Below are 21,659 nucleotides of genomic sequence, written 5' to 3'. Positions count from 1 at the left end.
CAACAAGAAGGGCTAACTATCCTAAATATATATGCACCCAACACAGGAGCACCTAGATTCATAAAGCAAGTTCTGAGTGACCTACAAAAGGACTTAAACTCCCACACAATAATAATGGGAGATTTTAACACCCCACTGTCAACATTAGACAGATCAACGAGACAGAAAGTTAACAAGGATACCCAGGAATTGAACTCAGCTCTGCACAAAGTGCACCTAATAGACATCTACAGAACTCTCCACCCCAAATCAACAGAAGGTACATTTTTTTCAGCACCACACCACACCTATTCCAAAATTGACCACATAGTTGGAAGTAAAGCTCTCCTCACCAAATGTAAAAGAACAGAAATTATAAAAAACTGTCTCTCAGACCACAGTGCAATCAAACTAGAACTCAGGATTAAGAAACTCACTCAAAACCGCTCAACTACATGGAAACTGAACAACCTGCTCCTAAATGACTACTGGGTACATAATGAAATGAAGGCAGAAATAAAGATGTTCTTTGAAACCAACGAGAACAAAGACACAACATACCAGAATCTCTGGGACACATTCAAAGCAGTGTGTAGAGGGAAATTTATAGCACTAAATGCCCACAAGAGAAAGCAGGAACGATCCAAAATTGACACCCTAACATCACAATTAAAAGAACTAGAAAAGCAAGAGCAAACACATTCAAAAGCTAGAAGAAGGCTAGAAATAACTAAAATCAGAGCAGAACTGAAGGAAATAGAGACACAAAAAACCCTTCAAAAAATTAATGAATCCAGGAGCTGGTTTTTTGAAAAGATCAACAAAATTGATAGACCGCTAGCAAGACTAATAAAGAAGAAAAGAGAGAAGAATCAAATAGATGCAATAAAAAATGAAAAAGGGGATATCACCACCGACTACAATCTACCATCAGAGAATACTACAAACACCTCTATGCAAATAAACTAGAAAATCTAGAAGAAATGGATAAATTCCTTGACAAATACACCCTCCCAAGACTAAACCAGGAAGAAGTTGAATCTCTGAATAGACCAATAACAGGCTCTGAAATTGTGGCAATAATCAATAGCTTACCAACCAAAAGGAGTCCAGGACCTGATGGATTCACAGCCGAATTCTACCAGAGGTACAAGGAGGAACTGGTACCATTGCTTCTGAAACTATTCCAATCCACAGAAAAAGAGGGAATCCTCCCTAACACATTTTATGAGGCCAGCATCGTCCTGATACCAAAGCCTGGCAGAGACATAACCAAAAAAAGAGAATTTCAGACCAATATCCTTGATGAACATTGATGCAAAAATCCTCAATAAAATACTGGCAAACCGAATCCAGCAGCACATCAAAAAGCTTATCCACCATGATCAAGTGGGCTTCATCCCTGGGATGCAAGGCTGGTTAAACATACACAAATCAATAAACGTAATCCAGCATATAAACAGAACCAAAGACAAAAACCACCTGATTATCTCAATAGATGCAGAAAAGGCCTTTGACAAAATTCAAAAACCCTTCATGCTAAAAACTCTCAATAAATTAGATATTGATGGGCGTATCTCAAAATAATAAGAGCTATCTATGACAAACCCACAGCCAATATCATACTGAATGGGCAAAAACTGGAAGCATTCCCTTTGAAAACTGGCACAAGACAGGGATGCCCTCTCTCACCACTCCTATTCAACATAGTGCTGGAAGTTCTGGCCAGGGCAATCAGGCAGGAGAAGGAAATAAAGGGTATTCAATTAGGAAAAGAGAAAGTCAAACTGTCCCTGTTTGCAGATGACATGATTGTATATCTAGAAAACCCCATTGTCTCAGCCCAAAATCTCCTTAAGCTGATTAGCAACTTCAGCAAAGTCTCAGGATACAAAATCAATGTACAAAAATCACAAGCATTCTTGTACACCAATAACAGACAAACAGAGAGCCAAATCATGAGTGAACTCCCATTCACAACTGCTTCAAAGAGAATAAAATACCTAGGAATCCAACTTACAAGGGACGTGAGGGACCTCTTCAAGGAGAACTACAAACCACTGCTCAATGAAATAAAAGAAGATACAAATGGAAGAACATTCCATGCTCATGGGTTGGAAGAATCAATATCGTGAAAATGGCCATACTGCCCAAGGTAATTTATAGATTCAATGCCATCCCCATCAAGCTACCAATGACTTTCTTCACAGAATTGGAAAAAACTACTTTAAAGTTCATATGGAACCAAAAAAGAACCCGCATCGCCAAGTCAATCCTAAGCCAAAAGAACAAAGCTGGAGGCAGCACGCTACGTGACTGCAAACTATACTACAAGGCTACAGTAACCAAAACAGCATGGTACTGGTACCACAACAGAGACATAGATCAATGGAACAGAACAGAGCCCTCAGAAATAATGCCGCATATCTACAACTATCTGATCTTTGACAAACCTGACAAAAACTAGAAATGGAGAAAGGATTCCCTATTTAATAAATGGTGCTGGGAAAACTGGCTAGCCATATGTAGAAAGCTGAAACTGGATCCCTTCCTTACACCTTATACAAAAATTAATTCAAGATGGATTAAAGACTTAAATGTTAGACCTAAAACCATTAAAATTCTATAAGAAAACCTAGGCAATACCATTCAGGACACAGGCGTGGGCAAGGACTTCATGTCTAAAACACCAAAAGCAATGGTAACAAAAGCCAAAATTGACAAATGGGATCTAATTAAACTAAAGAGCTTCTGCACAGCAAAAGAAACTACCATCAGAGTGAATAGGCAACCTACAGAATGGGAGAAAATTTTTGCAACCTACTCATCTGACAAAGGGCTAATATCCAAAATCTACAATGAACTCAAACAAATTTACAAGAAAAAAAAACCCCACCAAAAAGTGGGTGAAGGACACGAACAGACACTTCTCAAAAGAAGACATTTATGCAGCCAAAAAACACATGAAAAAATGCTCATCATCACTGGCCATCAGAGAAATGCAAATTAAAACCACAGTGAGATACCATCTCACATCTGTTAGAATGGCCATCATTAAAAAGTCAGGAAACAACAGGTGCTGGAGAGGATGTGGAGAAATAGGAACACTTTTACACTGTTGGTGGGACTGTAAACTAGTTCAACCATTGTGGAAGTCAGTGTGGCGATTCCTCAGGGATCTAGAACTAGAAACACCATTTGACCCAGCCATCCCATTGCTGGGTATATACCCAAAGGACTATAAATCATGCTTCTATAAAGACACATGCACACGTATGTTTATTGCAGCACTATTCACAATAGCAAAGACTTGGAACCAACCCAAATGTCCAACAACGATAGACTGGATTAAGAAAATGTGGCACATATATACCATGGAATACTATGCAGCCATAAAAAATGATGAGTTCATGTCCTTTGTAGGGACATGGATGAAACTGGAAAACATCATTCTCAGTAAACTGTCGCAAGGACAAAAAACCAAACACTGCATGTTCTCACTCATAGGTGGGAATTGAACAATGAGAACTCATGGACACAGGAAGGGGAACATCACACTCTGGGGACTGTTGTGGGTTGGGGGGAGGGGGGAGGGACAGCATTAGGAGATATACCTAATGCTAAATGACGAGTTAATGGGTGCAGCAAAACAACATGGCACATGTATACATATGTAACAAACCTGCACATTGCGCACATGTACCCTAAAACCTGAAGTATAATAATAAAAAAAAATACAAAATATATATATATATATTGTTATAGAAATAAAAGTCTCTGGGAAAGTTTTTTAAAACACATAGCAACTGGAAGACTACACTTTAAGAGATGGTTAAACAAATCTGTGAGAGATAGTGGCTACAAAGTGTGAAGACTCTAAAGTTAAAAACTTCTTGTTTTGATTCTAGCTCAACCACTTACTAGACAAGAAAGTTATAGCAGCATTTCCCTATGCCTCAATTTTATCATTTGTCAAATGGAAATAATAATACCTACCTTATAGTACTCTTGTGATTAAATATGACAATGAATATAAAGAACTTATATGACATATGGTAACAGCTCAACACTGCCATAAGTTCCCAGGATTACTTTTTCCCATTGCTCCTATTATTTGTAATATCCCTTTTAGAACTAGTTACATATTCATTTTAAAATTATCACAATAAAAATGAACTGTGTTCCTGTTATACATTTAATGATACTGTTTTTAATAGAAAACAGTTTCTGCTTTATATATACAAAAGCACTAAAATTTGTATTATACTTTTTTTAAACTTGATGGATCAATCCTCTTAAGGATAACGAATTTGGATTTGCAAGAGTTCAAAGCAATTCCGGGTAACATTTTTTTCTTCACTTCAAAATTATAAAATTTAAAGATCTCATAAAATCAACAGAGTATGAGAAGAATAATTAAATATGAGCCATAATTATTTGGACTTTTTGGTTAGTTTCAGTTGGTCACATACATGATTTTATCATGTTGTGTATCTGCGTGTATCAGTTAGGTTCACAAGATAAACTCTAGGGCCAAATACTTAATGCCCTTTCAGATTGGAAATGCTTCTATTAAAGATACATAAGACAGGCTGGGCATGGTGGCTCATGCCTGTAATCTCAGCACTTTGGGAGGCTGAGACGGGCAGATCACTTGACGTCAGGAGTTTGAGAACAGCCTGGCCAACATGGTGAAACCCCGTCTCTACTAAATATACAAAAATTAGCCAGACATGGTGGCGCGTGCCTGTAATCTCAGCTATTGGGGAGGCTGAGACAGGAGAATCACTTGAACCCAGGAGGTGGAGGTTGCAGTGAGCCTGTAATAAGGGTTAAAAAGAAAAAAAAAAAAGTTTTCCTCTGCTTCGCAGCTCACTCCAAGAACAGTTAGAAGATAACACTGTCCAAAAAGCCAAGGCCAGAGGAATGGGCTCCAGACACCCCCGAGCCCTCCAGAGCAAGATTAAGAAAAAAAAAAAAAAAGAGAAAGACAAATTCCTTTATTATTACTCCTTTCCCTTGCCTCTTAAGCATAACTGTGTTTTACAAATGCCTGTATTTAGCCAGTTCTTGTTTTTCTTGACACAGCTAAAAGGCCACCAGCTATGCAAGGCCACAAGTTATGCACTATATGATTAACTACCTTTGTTTTGCTCTTATAAGCCCGCTTATAAAAACCTCACTCTGTCTTTATTCAAGGCCCAGCTTTTTGGAGGTAAATCCACTGAGCCGGTGTGTACCTCACAATAAATATCCTCCTGTATTCACCCATACTGGTCTCTCTAATCCTCTGTGTCCCGCAACAAGCCAAGAGCGCGCCACTGCACTTGCAGTCTTGCACATAGCAAGACTATGTCTCAACAACAACAACAAAAAAAGGCACATAAGACAATGGCAGACAATAATTGCTTCTGGGAGAAGATATGGGAAGACAAAAAAGAAAGAGATATACTTTGCACTTAAAGCCCTTGGTATGGCTGGGTGCAGTGGCTCACACCTGTAATCCCAGCACTTTGGGAGACTGAGGCGGGAAGATCACCTGAGGTCAGGAGTTCAAGACCAGCCTGGCCAACATGGTGAAACCCCATCTCTATAAAAATACAAAAAGTAGCCGGGCATGAGGGCGGGTGCTGTAATCCCAGCTACTCCAGAGGTTGAGGCAGAAGAATCACTTGAACCCTGGAGGTGGAGGTTGCAGTGAGCCAAGATCATGCCATTGCACTTCAGCCTGGGCAACAGAGCAAGACTCCGTCTCAAAAAAAAAAAAACCCTTTAGCATTATTTGGGTTCCTTCCTTGCAGATGCATTAACTTCTCAAGCACATAAAATATTGTTCAAAGAAAAAAAATTCATTTTACTAACAATTTACAACACAATTGTTTAAATGTCCCATAGGTCACCATACTGGCAGCTTACCAGATTGAAGATGCCAGTAATATGTTAGTGTGGTTTGCAAGAAACTTCAACGGAGGCTCTGCAAGCAGTAGACAGGATAAAATTCCTCCACCAAAACAGTGGAGCATAGCAGTAAACCAGCTTGAAATAGGATTCTTCCATGCCAATGCAGCTGCTCCTGAAATGGTAAAGTAAAATATGGTCTGTGATCATTATACATTTATTAAATAAGCCCCAAAGTACAAGTTGCACTAAACAAACTTCTTAAATTCATAATTTTCAACAACTATTATTCATAGGTGTACCAGTCAAAATCATTAAAAACCGTATCTTTTATTCTTTAAAGCAAGACGAAACATTTTGTTAATGGGTGATTTTTGGCACTTTGGCACCTTTAAAATACTCTGTTCTGTTTAGGCTGTCATTGCCAGTTTCCTAGTAATGGATTATTATAAACAATATTCTCATTTATTGTCTCCTTCCATCCCAAACCCTACAGTAAGTACTCCCAGACAATATGTCAAAGTGATTTATTAAGAAAAATTTACAATCTTAAGTATACTGGAAAATAAAGAAGCTGAAATAAATAAACTAAGCTTTCAACAAGACAGGTGAGAAACAGAGTAACAAAATAAACCTAAAGGTGAAAGGTTTCTTAGGAATAGATATTTATACTACCTCAACACGAGTCTAATTACTTATTAATTGTAGAGGAAAATAACTTCAGAGCGGGGGAAACCTTGCAGACATCACTGTAAATAACATCAAGTGACTCCTGATATGATACACTGAGAACACATCATCACTTCTGTGGTATCTCTTTTTTTTTTTTTTTTTTTTATTTGAGACAGAGTCTTGCTCTGTCGCCCAGGCTGGAGTGCAGTGGCGCGATCTCGGCTCACTGCAAGCTCCGCCTCCCAGGTTCACGCCATTCTCCTGCCTCAGCCTCCCGAGTAGCTGGGACTACAGGCGCCCGCCAACACGCCCGGCTAATTTTTTGTATTTTTAGTAGAGACGAGGTTTCACCGTGTTAGCCAGGATGGTCTTGATCTCCTGACCTCGTGATCCGCCTGCCTCGGCCTCCCAAAGTGCTGGGATTACAGGCTTGAGCCACCGCGCCTGGCCTTCTGTGGTATTTCTAACAAAAATATACAACCTGAAGTAATCGAATCAGACAAACCCAAACTGAGGGCTACTCTGAGAAAATAAAAACAAAAAACAAACAACTGGCTTATATTTTTTAAATGTCAAAGTCAAAAAACACCCAAAAAAAGGCCAATAAAACATTCTAGATATGAACGATGTCTCTAACTCAAACTATATTTATTTATTTAATTATTTATTTTGAGACAGGGTCTCGCTCTGTCGCCGAGGCTGGAGTGCAGTGAAGTGATCTCGGCTCACTGTAACCTCAGCATCCTGAGTTCAAGCGAGTCTCGTGCCTCAGCCTCCCAAGTAGCTGGGATTACAGGCACGCACCACCATGCCAGGCTAATTTTTGTATTTTTAGTAGAGACAGGGTTCCGCCATGTTGGCCAGGTTGGTCTGGAACTCCTAGCCTCAAGTGATTCACCCACCTCAGCCTCCCAAAGTGCTGGGATTACAGGCATGAGCCACCACACGTGGCTTCCAACTCAAATTATTTTATTTTAATGTACTGGCATTTAGAAGAGAAAAAAAGAAATTTCTCTGTCCTACCTTAAGATGTTTGAAATATGCTATCAATAGAATTATTTTCCCCAAGCTTCTTAGCAACATTTGTCACATTGAGACCTAAATCTAATTCCAAATATAAGATGCTTAAAATGCAAATAATTACATACGAACTTTAATATCAAAATACTTTCAGCCAGGCATGGTGGCTCACACCTGCAATCACAACACATTGGTTTGGGAGACCAAGCTGGGAGGATTGCTTGAGTCCAGGAGGTCGAGACCAGCCTGAGCAACATAGCAAGACCCCCGTCTCCACAAAATATAAAAAATTAGCCAGGCTTGATAGTACACACCTGTAGTCTCAGCTACTCAGGAGGCTAAAGTGGAAGAATCACTTGAGCCCAGGAGTTCCAGGCTGCAGGGAGCCATGATAGTGCCAATGCACTCAGCCTAGACAACAGAGTGAGACCCTGTATCAAAAATAAATAAATACCTTCATCATGAAATGAAAGCTACAAAGAAAAATAAAGTCACACTGTACTTCCATAAATACACCTAAAATCACATCTACAAAATAATCCCAAATTCTGGCAAAATGAATCATTAGACTATGCTTAATAGTTTTATGAACTTACAGTTATAACAAAACTTAGAAAGATATTTTGTTAATGCACTGCATACATGACTTCTTTATTTTCTTGTACTCAGTCTATTTTAGTTCCAGAGTGTGTCCCTGTTTTTAAGAACTAGTTGCACTGTAGCTATTTTCAAAACAGTTGACATTCAACTTGCTAGTGGCTGACATAACTTCTAGAAAGAAGCATGGGAATGTTCTAGCCTTCTTAAAGCTTCAACTCTACATATTACATATTTTTAAATTGCATATTAGTTTACTTTTGCTTTAGTCTTCCCCTTTATAGATTTACCTTCTTTTTAAAAAGAGAGAAAAATGAACAACATATCCTATATGCCTCAAGTATACTTTTTCATCAAAATTATTTAAAAATAATCACGTAGGCAACAGAGGCTTACAGATTATCTATGACACAATTCAAGGAGTTTTAGATCAAGTTTGGGGGATTTTTTTGGTTTTTTAATTTTTTTAAATTTTTTCAGAGATGGGGTCTTACTGTGTTGGCCAGGCTGGTCTCCAACTTCTGACCTCAAGTGATCCTCCCACCTCAGCTTCCCAAAGTGCTGGGATTACAGGCATGAGACACTGTGCCCAGCCTTAGATCAAGTTTGAATCATAGTGGGCCAGGTAGATCCACATACTCACCTTGTAGTTATTCCCCAGTTCCTTAATGAGTAATTAGAACAGACATACTTGGCTCAATGCCCACACAGATTCTCTGATTTATGACATACTTGACTCAATGCCCATATAGATTCTCTGATTTATGGCATAAGGAGCAATATGATAGAATGGATCACATAGAAGCCCCTAGATATTCCTCTCCTCACCAACAAAGTAACCAAAAACAATACCACAGAAATTGGTGCCACAACCAAAGACGAAAAGGTGGTGATAGCTATCACATTCCACTAACTTACCTGTTTGATCTAAATATAAGACAGATGGATCTTGGAGAATAGCTATGAATTATAAACACAGAAAGGTCGTGACTCTAATTGCAGCTAGTATTCAAGATGTAGTATTTTTACGTATCAACACAATTCTTATAACTTGGAAGCAAATGCTTTTTTCTTCCTATTAATTTGCAAAAAATCTCAGAAGCACTTTGTGCTTTGTTCAACCATTACAGTCTTGCTTCAGGTCTATGTTAACACTCTTGCTCTCTAAAATAATCCAGAGATTTTGATCACATTGAGAGATCACACATTACACTGATCTGCTGCACTGATGACATTACACTGACCAGGTCTGAAGAGTGGCAAGTAGCAAGTACTTTAGTTATCTTAATAAGATATATGCAAACCAGAAAGTAGGAAGTTCAAACCCTACTCCTGGGTTTCTGTCCAGTCAGGAGATAGAAAATACTATTATTTAAATAGAACTCAGTAGGTATAAAATTGTTAACTAGGTTATTGAAAAGGCAAAAAGTAAATACTATGTTATCACAGAGTTCAGTTCCAGAAAGCAGTTACTACTCTGGGGGAAAAATAGGCTGAAATTATTAAAATTTACAAACTTGGTGAAGGAGCTCTTTAGAGCCCAAACTGAGACCCCTGTGGAGGAAACACTGCTCAGGTGGTGTTCTAGACAGCTCATTCATTACACAAATAAAATACTGAGTTTAAGTTCTTATCCCAAGCTACCTAGCCCATTACTGATACACTCTGAACTAGATGCAGGTCTCCTGACTTTATGAGCTCTTTCTACCACAACATACTCCCTGACTAATATTTTGTGACAGGTCACCCAAATATTCTAACTTTTCTTTCACTTAAAAACTATTAAATAAATTTAAGCAAAATTCTTTAAACTCACAGAAGTAAATTATGAACTGTCATTTCTGAAACATCCCGGAGTAAAACCTAGATTTTTTTTTTTTTTATAGGATCGCGTTCTGTCACCCAAACTGGAGTGCAGCGGCACAATCTTGGCTCACTGCAAACCTCCACCTCCCAGGTTCAAGCAATTCTTGTGCCTCAGCCTCCTGAGTAGCTGCGATTACAGGCATGTGCCACCACGCCCGGCTAATTTTTGTATTTTTAGCAGAGGCAGGGTTTCACCATGTTGGCCAGGCTGGTCTCAAACTCCTGGACTCAAGTGATCCACCCGCCTCAGCCTCCCAAAGTGCTGGGATTACAGGCATGAACCCATGCACATGGCCTCTGGCTCTTTAAATCATGTAACAAAGCGGGCTTTGGGGAGTGTCATAAATGTTCTATTTTTATCTGCATGTGGGTGTGTTTGAAAATCCACTGAGCTGTACATTTATGACTTTTGCACTTTTCCCTGTTTTTACATGGGGATTCATAAAGATATTGCAAAACTCAGCTGCCACCACTGCTGCCACCTTTCCAGGATGCCCAGAACTGATAAATTCTATACTTACAAACTTTCATCTCCCACAAACTACAGGAAAGGAACAATGACAAACTTTATTCCAGGATTTAATTCATAGAAACGACAGAAATCATTGGAGAAAATAACCATGTCAAGTGACACCTTATTGAGAAATTGCTAATTATTGAAACCAGGAACAGTAAATGGGCATGCAAAGATAAGGCACAGAATAGTAAGAAATTTTGGATTTAACCAGATCTGGAGTCAAGAACTAGCTCCATAATTTACTAAACCATGTGACTTAAGGGAGGTTATTTTATCCCTTAAAACTATTCCTCATCTATAAAATGAGTTAAATAATACCTACCTTACAGGAATGTGTGAGGAACAGAATTAACATACTGAAATGTTCTCCCAGTATCTAAAATCAATGATGGCTACTATTATTGTGTAGAAAAGGTAGTGCAACCTTATGTGACACTATCAAAAATAAAGAAAAAGCACCAATAAGTCTCCTTAGGGCTATAACAGCATCTTGCATTGTGGTATCCTAAACATCTAATATAATGCCCAATACAGAGTTTCAATGAATATTTGCTAAAATTAATTATGTATGATTTGAGAGAGGTTAGCAGCATAGTCATGGCAGAATTTAGAGTAAAACAATACATTTTGTGTGCAAAATAGAAATTACTGTAGTCAGGAAGTCTTATACAAAATGGTGGTTTGATGCGAATGTAGGATTGAAGAGATGTGTTTATTTTAATGAAGACTTAAGAGACATTTAAAATGTAAGATAAGATAGATTAAAATTAATGATGTAAACTTCCTGTTAAAATGGCTTCTCACTAGCAACCACCAAAACAGCATATTCCAACTTCCTAATAAAATGCCCAGGAGACAGAGAAAAGAAAAACAAACGAACAAAGAAACTTACACTATCAGCCCAAACTGAAAACTATAGCCAATCACACTCAAGGGTTCAGGAGGATTCACATGTTTGTTTACGAGACAAATGGAGGTAAACAAAGAAAAAAAAATTAATCCCACTTGTTGTATTACTTGATGTCTTTTATGTCTTTGCTTATGAAGCAAAAGTTACATAGAATGCTGGAAGAGTATTATCTTTCCTGGGATTTTAAAGCCGAAAACCTGAACCAAACAAAAATGGGATGCAGTCCTTCACACCTTAGGCAGAAAAGAGTTAATCCCCTTTATCATTTTGCCTCTGGTGGCATTTTTTAAGATCTAGGCAGACAGTACAAAAGATCCGATATAAATGGTGGGAAAGTTGGGAGTGAGGTATTGTTAGTGGTAGAGTGCATACCAAAACAAAGTCTCAGAGGGTAAATATATAAGAACTCTGGCAGTATATATATGAATTATAGTTTACTGTAGGTGTGAGTTCTAGAGAATCAATCACTGGGAGGATAGGAAAAAGTTGCCAATTAAGTAATGCATACATATTCTAAGTAAAAATCTAAAAGAAATGGTGTTGGAGTAGGAGGAATACACACATATAAGCTTCAGTTCTGACTATGAAAAAGGAATGCTGACCACATAAATAGAGAGTAATGCAAGCTACTCACTCCATCTGCTGACAGAGCCTGAACAAACGTATCTTATTCAAAATGAGTTAGAAGAAAAAAAGACATATATGGGGTGTAAAAAAATTACCACAGGACATCAAGTGATTAAGATCCAGAAGATTCAAGTGAAATAGGTAACATTTAAGAATTAACAACCGAAGAATCCGGAGAAATTTTCTACAATATAATGTAAACATTTACTCCAATAGACTTGGAAGTCTAAAAGAAATAGATGATTCCTGAGAGAGACATAAATTACCAAAATGACTTCAGTCTGGATTGGAAAAAAAATAAGATTTACCCACTAAAATATACCAAGAAACATAAAACTACATAGTTGAAGTCTACCAAATATCAAAGAACAAGCAACGCCTATTAAATAAACCATTCCAAGCTTAAAAAATGGAAAGCTTCCCAATCTATTTTACAAAAACAGCATAACCTTGGGCCCAAACTGAGGGTCACACAATAAAATAACCTAATAGGCTCATTTCTATTATAAACATAAATGCAAAAATTTTATGGGAAGTACTGCCAAATCAAAATCCCTAATGAATTAAAATAATGTATCAAGTAGTTTAGTCCAAGAATATAAGGATGATTCATCATTTTTTAAAAAATGTAATAATGTAATTCACTACGTTACATTTTTAAATGGGAAACACAGTATGATCTCAATAGATTTTGAAAAAAAAAAATAGCACTTGATAAAATATGTCACCTTCTCCACCAGGATGGTGTAAAGATATAGGGACATCCTAGAAAGTTGGGAATAAAGAAAAACTTCCTTAAAGTGTCCCTCATAAAAACCTATAGCAAACATCACTCTTGAGAAAACTTTAAAAGCATTCTCATTAAATTCAGGAATATCAGGAGTAAGACAAAGTCACTCACTATCATTAGTATTCAACAAAACACTCTTTAATATAAAGAGGCTAGAAAAAGAAATAGAACCCAGGTTCTTGGCTACAAGCAGCAAAAACCAACAAACTTAAGCCATAAAGAATTCATTGGAAGGATTTCAGTAGCTCACAGGAAAAAAAAAAAATGGGAGGCTAAAGAAAACAAACAAGAACTAAGGCCATTCCAGAGGTCTATGCACATGGGATGATCTTAGTAAAGGTCTAGAGCAGAACCAGTTCAATGAGCATACAGCATACTCTGCTGAGATCATTGAGTTCCAACTGTTCTATCCAGCCATGACCAGACTTGCAAAGAAACATCCATACAACAAAAAATACTGCAGATAGATTACGAACCTATACTTTCATAGAACTATAGAATTTTTTAAAAAAAGATCAAGGACGAGTATTTTTATAACCTCAGGCCTGAGAAAGGTCTTCTTAAAATACACAAATCCCAATAGTGACATAGGAGAAAAAAATTAATAGATTTTTTATGAAAAAGTAAAAATATTACGAAATTTTTTAAACTTCTCCCATAGAAGACAATATGAACAAAGTTAAAAGATAGCAAGAGTTATGGGAAAAAAGGACTACAGACATAAATAGAATGAATATCCATGATCCACAAAGACAGTCAATAGAAGACAACAACCTACAGCCCAATAATAGACAAAAAAAAAATTAAGCAATTTACAGGAAATACAAATGACCAATAAGAGGCACAAACTCATCAGTACCATGACAAACGTAAATGAAAAATTGTTTTCTGATCATCAGAATGGCAAGATATTGAAAACCAATAATAGAACTGTCAAAGGAAATGGGCAGTCTAACACACTTCGGGTAAAAGGCTAAACAGATACGCTGTTCACTCTTGTGTCTGAATTCTATCATTTTTACCTCTTTACAAGTACTGGTACTGTATGATACTATATTAGTATTCAATAATCACGTGGTTCTCAAATTTTGGAATCTCAGGAGCCCTCTACATCCCTAAAAATTAGTAAACAGATTAACTGTTGCCAAGGATAGGGGACAGCTTACACAAAAGTGCAGGAAGGAATTTGGGATGGGTGAGGAAACTGTTCAGTATCTCGATTGTGATGGTGGTTAAATGACTGTGTCTGTCCAAAAACACAGAACTTTTTATTAAAAATGGTGAACAGACTCTATGTAAATTATATCTTTTAAAAAATCGGACTTAAATTTCTTGACAACCCCAAAAGGTTTTGTTTATGTTGGTTACAAGTATCAATACTTAGCATCTTAGAAATTGTAACTGAGAAAATTTTAAATAGTTGTGGAGGCTAAAGCAACTCCAACATCCGCCATGTTGACTTATGATTAACCCCAGTTCTGGGATTGCCTCTAAGATTTATATTTTATCTACTGTTCCTTGTGTAAAAGTATACACTTACCAATCTTGCCCTTAGGTCAAACAACCTTGACGCTATTTCACTTACCATAAATCCTGCTCTTAAGCAACTGTCCTACACATCTCTGGTTGGGGGTTGGGGGTCGGGTAATGGGGGTGATCCACCATCTCCTTGAGGCCACCCAAGACATGGCTTCTGTTCTTAAGTCCCTTTTAAAGTTTTCTTTCTGAGAAACTGGATTCCTCAGCCTCTCAGCTTCCTCAGCCTTTGGGGGTAGGACTGCATAGACCTGTCCACTATGCAACAATTGTTCTTCATGTTCTCATTTTTTAAAAAGTAAATGTATTAAATGTTAACATAAATAATGTATTCTTCAAGCCTGGCCAACATGGCGAAACCCCGTCTCAACTACTAAAAATACAAAAATAGCCGAACGTGGTGGCAGGCGCCTGTAATCCCAGCTACTCGGGAGGCTGAGGCAGGAGAATCACTTGAACCCGGGAGGCAAAGGTTGCAGCAGTGAGCCGAGATCGCGCCACTGCACTTCAGCCTGGGCGACAGAAAGACTCCGTCTCAAAAATAATAATAATAATAATGATAATGTATTCTTTATGAAAAATAACTTTTCCAAAACAAAAAACATATAGTGAGAAAAATCACACTGCTGTACATTTTAACAAATGTCTGGCTTCAAATAGAAAACTGTTGGATTCTCATATCTACTTCCTTCTGTTACAGTATCACAACTCAGGTAGCCTCTGGAAAACTCCACTGTACGCTTTTGAAAAAATGAGAGTGAAAAAGATAACATCTGCATATTACTATGAAAGTGATTTTAAACTGGCAGTGTCAGAGAATCCCATGGGTCCCTGGACCACAATGTGAACATGTGATTCAGCCTATAAAAAAAAAAAATTTTTTTTAGTCAAATTCTGAACATGTAGCAGCAACAAAACTGACTTTTTTCAAATCAAGGAAATAATACCTTATGCAGATAATGTGTTCTACTTTAATGCAGTAATACCATCCTTATCCAGGTCAAAATTTGTACCAATGATTTAAACTGAGCTACAAACTTCAACATAAATGAAAAATATTTCTGAGGTCTAAGGATTTTTTAAAACCAGTAAGTAGTCCATAAGAAAGATACAGCATCGGCCGGGCGCGGTGGCTCACGCTTGTAATCCCAGCACTTTGGGAGGCCGAGGCGGGCGGATCACGAGGTCAGGAGATCGAGATCACGGTGAAACCCTGTCTCTACTAAAAATACAAAAAATTAGCCGGGCGTGGTGGCGGGCGCCTGTAGTCCCAGCTACTCGGAGAGGCTGAGGCAGGAGAATGGCATGAACCCGGGAGGCGGAGCTTGCAGTGAGCCGCGATTGCGCCACTGCACTCCAGCCTGGGCGACAGAGCGAGACTCCGTCTCAAAAAAAAAAAAAAAAAAAAGAAAGAAAGAAAGATACAGCATCAATCATCCTCCAGACCTCACTCATCAACTATCTGTAGGGCAAGGCAGATGAAAGACAGCAAGAACACAAAGAAAGTGGCAAAGAAATGCCCGACCTCAAAGAAAGAAGAGGTCCATACAAGTAAAAGGACGGTAGAATAACTACAAAAGTAAAGCAGGATTAGAGCAAACGCACCCTGGTGTAAAATCCAATAAAATACAACTACTGTCCCTTGATCGCATTGCTAAAAGAACTCAAAATGCTGTTTCAAGACTATATCCCCATTCTGCAGATAGTGAAACTACGCCAGATAACTCTTACTTGTACAGTGCCCGTCGTGACTGTGAAAAGGGGAACGCACTCGCTTCTCACATGCTAGGCAGGGTGTTAGGACACTGCGTGAAGGGGAATCCTGGTCTGGCTACAGGAGGCTTTTTGTTTCAGTGCTTGTACAACTTTCACAACTGGAGAGTAGTCCGCAACCATCTATTACTCCAAGAGACTATGTCAGAAACCTGCTGTCTCCTCACGTGCCTTTCAAACACTGTGCGAGCGAGTGGCGGTACCGTGCGGAGGCCAAGCCCCGGGCTGGCGCGGTAACTGTGATTCCGAAACGCTGCGGCAGCTTCTGTCAGTCCTGGGACTTCTGCGGGCGGTTGGCAAGGTCGGCCCTGCTCACAGGCTACGGCGTCGCGGACCCCAGGTCACGCCTCCTCTGACGAGTACTAGAGCCTCTGTCCTACCCCGTTCTGTTTCCCCATCTGCACTCAGTAAGTCGGACCAGCAGGCCCTTGGCGCCCCTCCAACTCTACCACCGACCTGTCTGGGCTAGCGGCCACTCAGCCGCCCACCCGACTTAGACGGTCCTCGCCGTCAGGGGCGCTCTGAGGGGTCCGGCCCGCGGCGCCCCGCACTCACCCGGCTGACGTTTCACCGCCATCACTGACACTAGATAGTGCGCGATGTCAAAAAAGGGAAACATGGACGTGCGGGAGAAGGCCAGCGCCAAGTCGTCCCATGGAAAATCCATAACTACCACCGAGCGCGGCAACCGAAGCAGCCGCGGCGACTGGTTCCCCGCGCGCGCGCCGTGAGGGGTAGAAGAGGCTACAGCCGCTGCAGCCCGCTCCTCCGCGCCGGCCCGCTCCTCCGCGCCGGCTGCAGCCCCGCGCGTGCGCCCTGGCGCCGAGGGGGGCGGGGCCGCGCGTCGCGGGAGCCGCAGGCTCACCGGCGCTACGCGGGTGGGCGGGGCGAGCGGGTTCCCGGAGGCTCCAGCCGGCTCTGGCCTCGGTTCTCCTAATAAGGGTCCAGGGTCTTCTCGGTCCTGGGCGCAATGCAGGACCTGGAGAGCGTGCAGATGAACAAAACACAGTCCTCAAGGGGGAGACGCTCAGAGTTGGATTTATTTCCGTTAACTGATGTCATTCACCTAACATTTGTCGAGCAACCACAGTGCAAGTCACACTGTGACTTACTGGAGATATAAAAATAAAACAGTAATATCCTGCCATCAAGAACTATGAGTTCCCTGAAAGAGTTTTTTAATAAAAAGAGAAAAAGCGCACATAATGGTACAAAAGCAGGTACTGAGAGGTATAGCTGCCGTGCGAGAGCAGTTCCGAGACGAAGATTACAATTCTGGGAAGTGGGTAAAGTGACATGTGAGCTGGACTTTAAAAGTTAAGTGAGAAACAAAAGCTAGGCGGGAGATGGAGGGAAGTGTTTTGGGTTGACTACAAAGTGAGAAATGAAGTTGGGAAAAGTCCTCGAATGGCAGACAAAGCCAGGCAGTTTGGCTTCAGAGGTTAAATTCTTGATCAATCACTATGTGAAGCTCAGAGCCAGAATCTCTTCTCCTAATCATTACGCTAACTGGGTTGTTTGGTGGAGGGTGAGGGAGTAGAGGTGCAACCAAGCAACAAGATTAAGAATAGATTGATGAGAAGCGACTGACAACGGAAAATCGGAGGGTATTCACTGGTCCGAGCAAAAGATAGTGGAGGCTGTGGCAGCAGAAATTGAGACCAATTGTGGGAAACATGGGTAGAAGCAGAATATCGTCAGTGAGTGTCAGTCTGTACAGGCGGGAAAGGAAGCATTTGTCAAATAAAATGAGGAATGGGTGAGTAGGAGGATTGTGGTTGCATTCTGATAAATAGGAAACAAGGAATAGGTTTGGGTAAGAAAAAAACTAGCTTGGCACACTTTTATTTGATGTGTGAACAGATCATGCTGGCACCGGGAAATTGGAGAAACGTGATTAGCTGCTAGGTAGGTGACAGCTTCACGGGAGTATGCGCTGCAAAAGGAGAATTTTTTTTAATCTGAATATTCATTAATTTTAATTCATTTAACAAAATGTTTTTTGGGTGCCTACTATGTAGCCAGCATTTTGCTGGGTGTCAGAAGTACTGCCCTAAACACTAGGTGTTTAAAACGTAGGAAAATTGTAGTAAATCTCTACACTTCATTACTTATCAAGAAAGAATAGACTTGTTCAAATACTTTTCACGTGTGGTTTTCTAAGCAAGCACTTCCCGTAGAGAAAAGTCTTTAGACCTGTAGCAGGGACCTCGTCATGCAACCCCATGATTCAACGATCCTCCGCCTCCGAGTAGTGTGATATGGATCCAGTTTTTCTTTATTTTTAGTAGAGACGGGGTTTCACCATGTTGGCCAGGATGGTTTGGAACTCCTAACCTCGTGATCAGCCCATCTTGGCCTCCCAAAGTGCTGGGATTACAGGCGTGAGCCACCGCGCCCAGCCTGGATATTATTTCTTTAAATATTTTACATTTTAACAGTCTTTAATTTTGCAAAATATATGGTTAGTCTTTGGGCTTAAAAAAATACTTAATATGATGTAATCCTTAAGACATCACTGAGCTATGTATCTATCTATACCAGTATTATTCTGGGGTACCATTAAATCCATTATTAACACCAATAGGGCAAAAGTGAATAACATTAGAGGTTTTTTTAAGAAAGTAAATCAAGCACTTTACTTCCTTAAACAGAATAATTCCAATAGAAAGGAATTAATTATCTCAGACTCTACAGATAATTTGAAAATTGTGCATTTCAAAACAGTAAGAATCAGCTTGGTCCTATCTGCCTAGAGCCTAAAGAAATTTCCTTATAAAGCTCTTGGGGAAATTAAATCCTAATCTCACAAAAAGACAAGTTCCATCTACATTTTAAATGTGCTCACCGTATTTGCTTCTGGTCAGTGGTTATTTAGTCTATTAAAATGAGCATTGTAGGAGGAAATGGAGGATGGAAAGACCCCTTTCCTTCTTTCCTTTAAATTACCATGCTATTGAACTTTTTAAAGTACCTTAGAGTCCACAATTAGGAAGTTTTATATTAAATGGACCAATTGCATTTTAATTACCAATTACCTTTAAATTAGTAAGAAGGAAAGGCAAGATTTGGGAAAATTACATGTGAAGATTCAAAGTTTTCCTGAATTTTGGAAGCAGTATACAAAATTACATAATTATTGGTGATAAAATGAATCCAAATTACAAAGTATTGCTTATTCATTAGGAAGCCAAACTGGTCTAATTGTATTAATATCCAAAAATCAGTTTTGTGGGGTGTTTTTTCATTTTGTTTTGTTTGTTTGTTTGAGACTGAGTTTCGCTCTTGTTGCCCAGGCTGGAGTGCAGTGGCACAATCATGGCTCACTGCAACCTCTACCTCCCAGGTTCAAGCAATTCTCCTGCCTCAGCCTCCCGAGTACCTGGGATTACAGGTACCTGCCACCACACCCGGCTAATTTTTTGTATTTTTAGTACAGACAGGTTTTTACCATGTTGGCCAGGCTATCCCGGCTGGTCGAACTCCTGAACTGAGGTGATCCACCTGCTCAGCCTCCCAAACTGCTGGGATTACTGCGTAAGCCACCGCGCCCGGCCTGAAGAAGAGTTTTGACTAAACCTGTTGGAGGCACTTTTTAGTTCAAAAATATGTGAATCTAATTTTTATAAACCAGGTTTTGCAGCACCAGCATGATTAACATTTGGGGCTAAGCAATTCTTTGTCATGGTGGACTGTGCTTGCATTGTATGACGTTTAGCAGCATCACTGGTACTAGATGCCAGGACCGTGCGTACACGCACACACACACACACTCCACTTGCAACAACCAAAAATGTCTTGGCCTTGCCAAATGTTTCTGGGGCAGGGGCAGGGGTTGGGGGACACAAGATCACCCCTGGTTCAGAACTACTGCTATAAATGAATAAATGCTTTCTTCAGCAATATATGCCTCTATTAATACAAACAATATGGTCATGTCACTAATGTTCCTTATCTCTTTAATTCTAGAAAAATTATATAACCCTTCTTAGTCTCAGTTTACACATCCATCTTCCTGGGTCAAACTGACAATATCCTGAAACCCAGTATTATACATGCAATCCTGTTTCTTCCCTGCAATACTGCTTTCTACCCACTAAGTGGCACTTTGGGAAATCTATAATAATAACCTTTTTTTATTAATACATCATACTTGCACATATTTATGAGGTACATGTGATATTTTGATATGTGCACACAACATGTTATAATCAAATCAGGGCATTTAGCCTATCCACCACCTCAAACATTTATCATTTCTTTGTGTTGGGAACATTTCAAATCATCTTTTATGTTTTTCCCTTTTGAATCTTAAACGTCTATCAGTCAAATCATCTCTTCCAGGCATTTTGAAATAAACAATATATTATTGTTAACTATAGTCACCCTACCATGCTATTGAACTTTTTAAAGTACCTTAGAGTCCACGATTTGGAAGTTTCATATTAAAGGGACCAATTGCACTCCTAAACCTTAGTATCTTGGTCAGGCACTTGCATTCTAAAGTTATTTTGATAAGCACTTGATAGCCACACTGTATCAAATGATAATGTATTAATATGTGACATTTAAGACAAAGTATATGTAATTTGAATTCAACCTTTTTTAATATTCAGGATTATCAAGGAGAATTAGCTAGAGAGCACCAACTGCCCTCAAAATACCCACTGAATTCAATCAGTACAATTAGATGCCAGTGCATGAAATTTAAGTGTAACAAATTCAAGTATACACTCAACTCTTTAGACTCAGCATGTATCTAATAATAGTGCCTTTGATATTGTGTCTTGGAAAACCTGACATGGCTCACTTATTTATTGCACTGGAAACTAAAATCCTTTTCTATAATCGTCATTCATACCACTAATATAAACTAGTAAACTAAAAATGTTCTCCATGTATAACAAGTACAAACTTACCTGATTAAAAACCTGATGTTATTATGGGAATACCTCTTTCTTCAGCGTAAGGACCGCCAAAACTGTAGTCACCCACCAATGCCATAGCTGTCAGTTGTCTGTGGTCATCAACACTTAAGTTCACCATATTGCTCTTCAACATCTCTGTTCAAGAGTAACAGGTACCGTCAAGTCACAGAATAAATGAATTTTGGAAGTTGAATGGACCATTTAAAAAAAATAGTAACATGAAGTCCAAGGAATAGAAAACCGTTCTGTGCAGGTTAAGCAAAATGAGTTAGTTGCTGAAAGTCTGCTAGGGAATCTCATGAAAGCCAGGAAAAGTTGAGCAGTCAAGACCCAAGAAAAGCAAGCAGCAGAGCATTTCTGGGGCCAGCAGCAACAGGTGGGTGTGCACTTCTCTCAGTCACTGATGATACTCAATGCCAACATCTCTTAGCCTCTGGGTCTCCCTATTGAATATTGCCAGGAGAGAGACCCTGTCCTGGCCTGGGACAGCTGTACACTCCTGGTTAATCAGTTCTGATGGGAGGCTGGGTCACGTGGTTCAGATCT

The 21,659-nt window shown here is 39.4% G+C and overlaps 1 protein-coding gene across 2 annotated transcripts in view; it reads right to left on the bottom strand.

Annotated features, from left to right (window-relative positions):
* The window catches only part of TMEM38B (transmembrane protein 38B), a 68,177-nt gene extending 51,207 nt beyond the window's left edge, over nucleotides 1-16,970 (bottom strand). Inside the window, exons 1-2 of one of the 2 annotated variants that reach the window (XM_032164799.2) lie at nucleotides 16,741-16,970; nucleotides 5,896-6,052 (exon numbers count right to left, since the gene is read on the bottom strand). In XM_032164799.2, the coding sequence (XP_032020690.1) occupies nucleotides 5,896-6,052; nucleotides 16,741-16,852 (269 nt within the window). In that variant the 5' untranslated portion in view covers nucleotides 16,853-16,970. Of the gene's footprint in view, nucleotides 1-5,895; nucleotides 6,053-10,871; nucleotides 10,887-16,740 lie in introns of those variants that run through there. The other variant, XM_058444926.1, reaches the window with a different exon arrangement.
* Between the last annotated feature and the right edge of the window lie 4,689 nt (nucleotides 16,971-21,659).

Source organism: Hylobates moloch, unplaced genomic scaffold, assembly GCF_009828535.3.
Source record: "Hylobates moloch isolate HMO894 unplaced genomic scaffold, HMol_V3 SCAFFOLD_10, whole genome shotgun sequence".
Taxonomy (NCBI): domain Eukaryota; kingdom Metazoa; phylum Chordata; class Mammalia; order Primates; family Hylobatidae; genus Hylobates; species Hylobates moloch.
The sequence above is the reverse complement of the archived record's forward strand: the minus strand, read 5'-3'. Positions and strand labels throughout refer to the sequence as shown.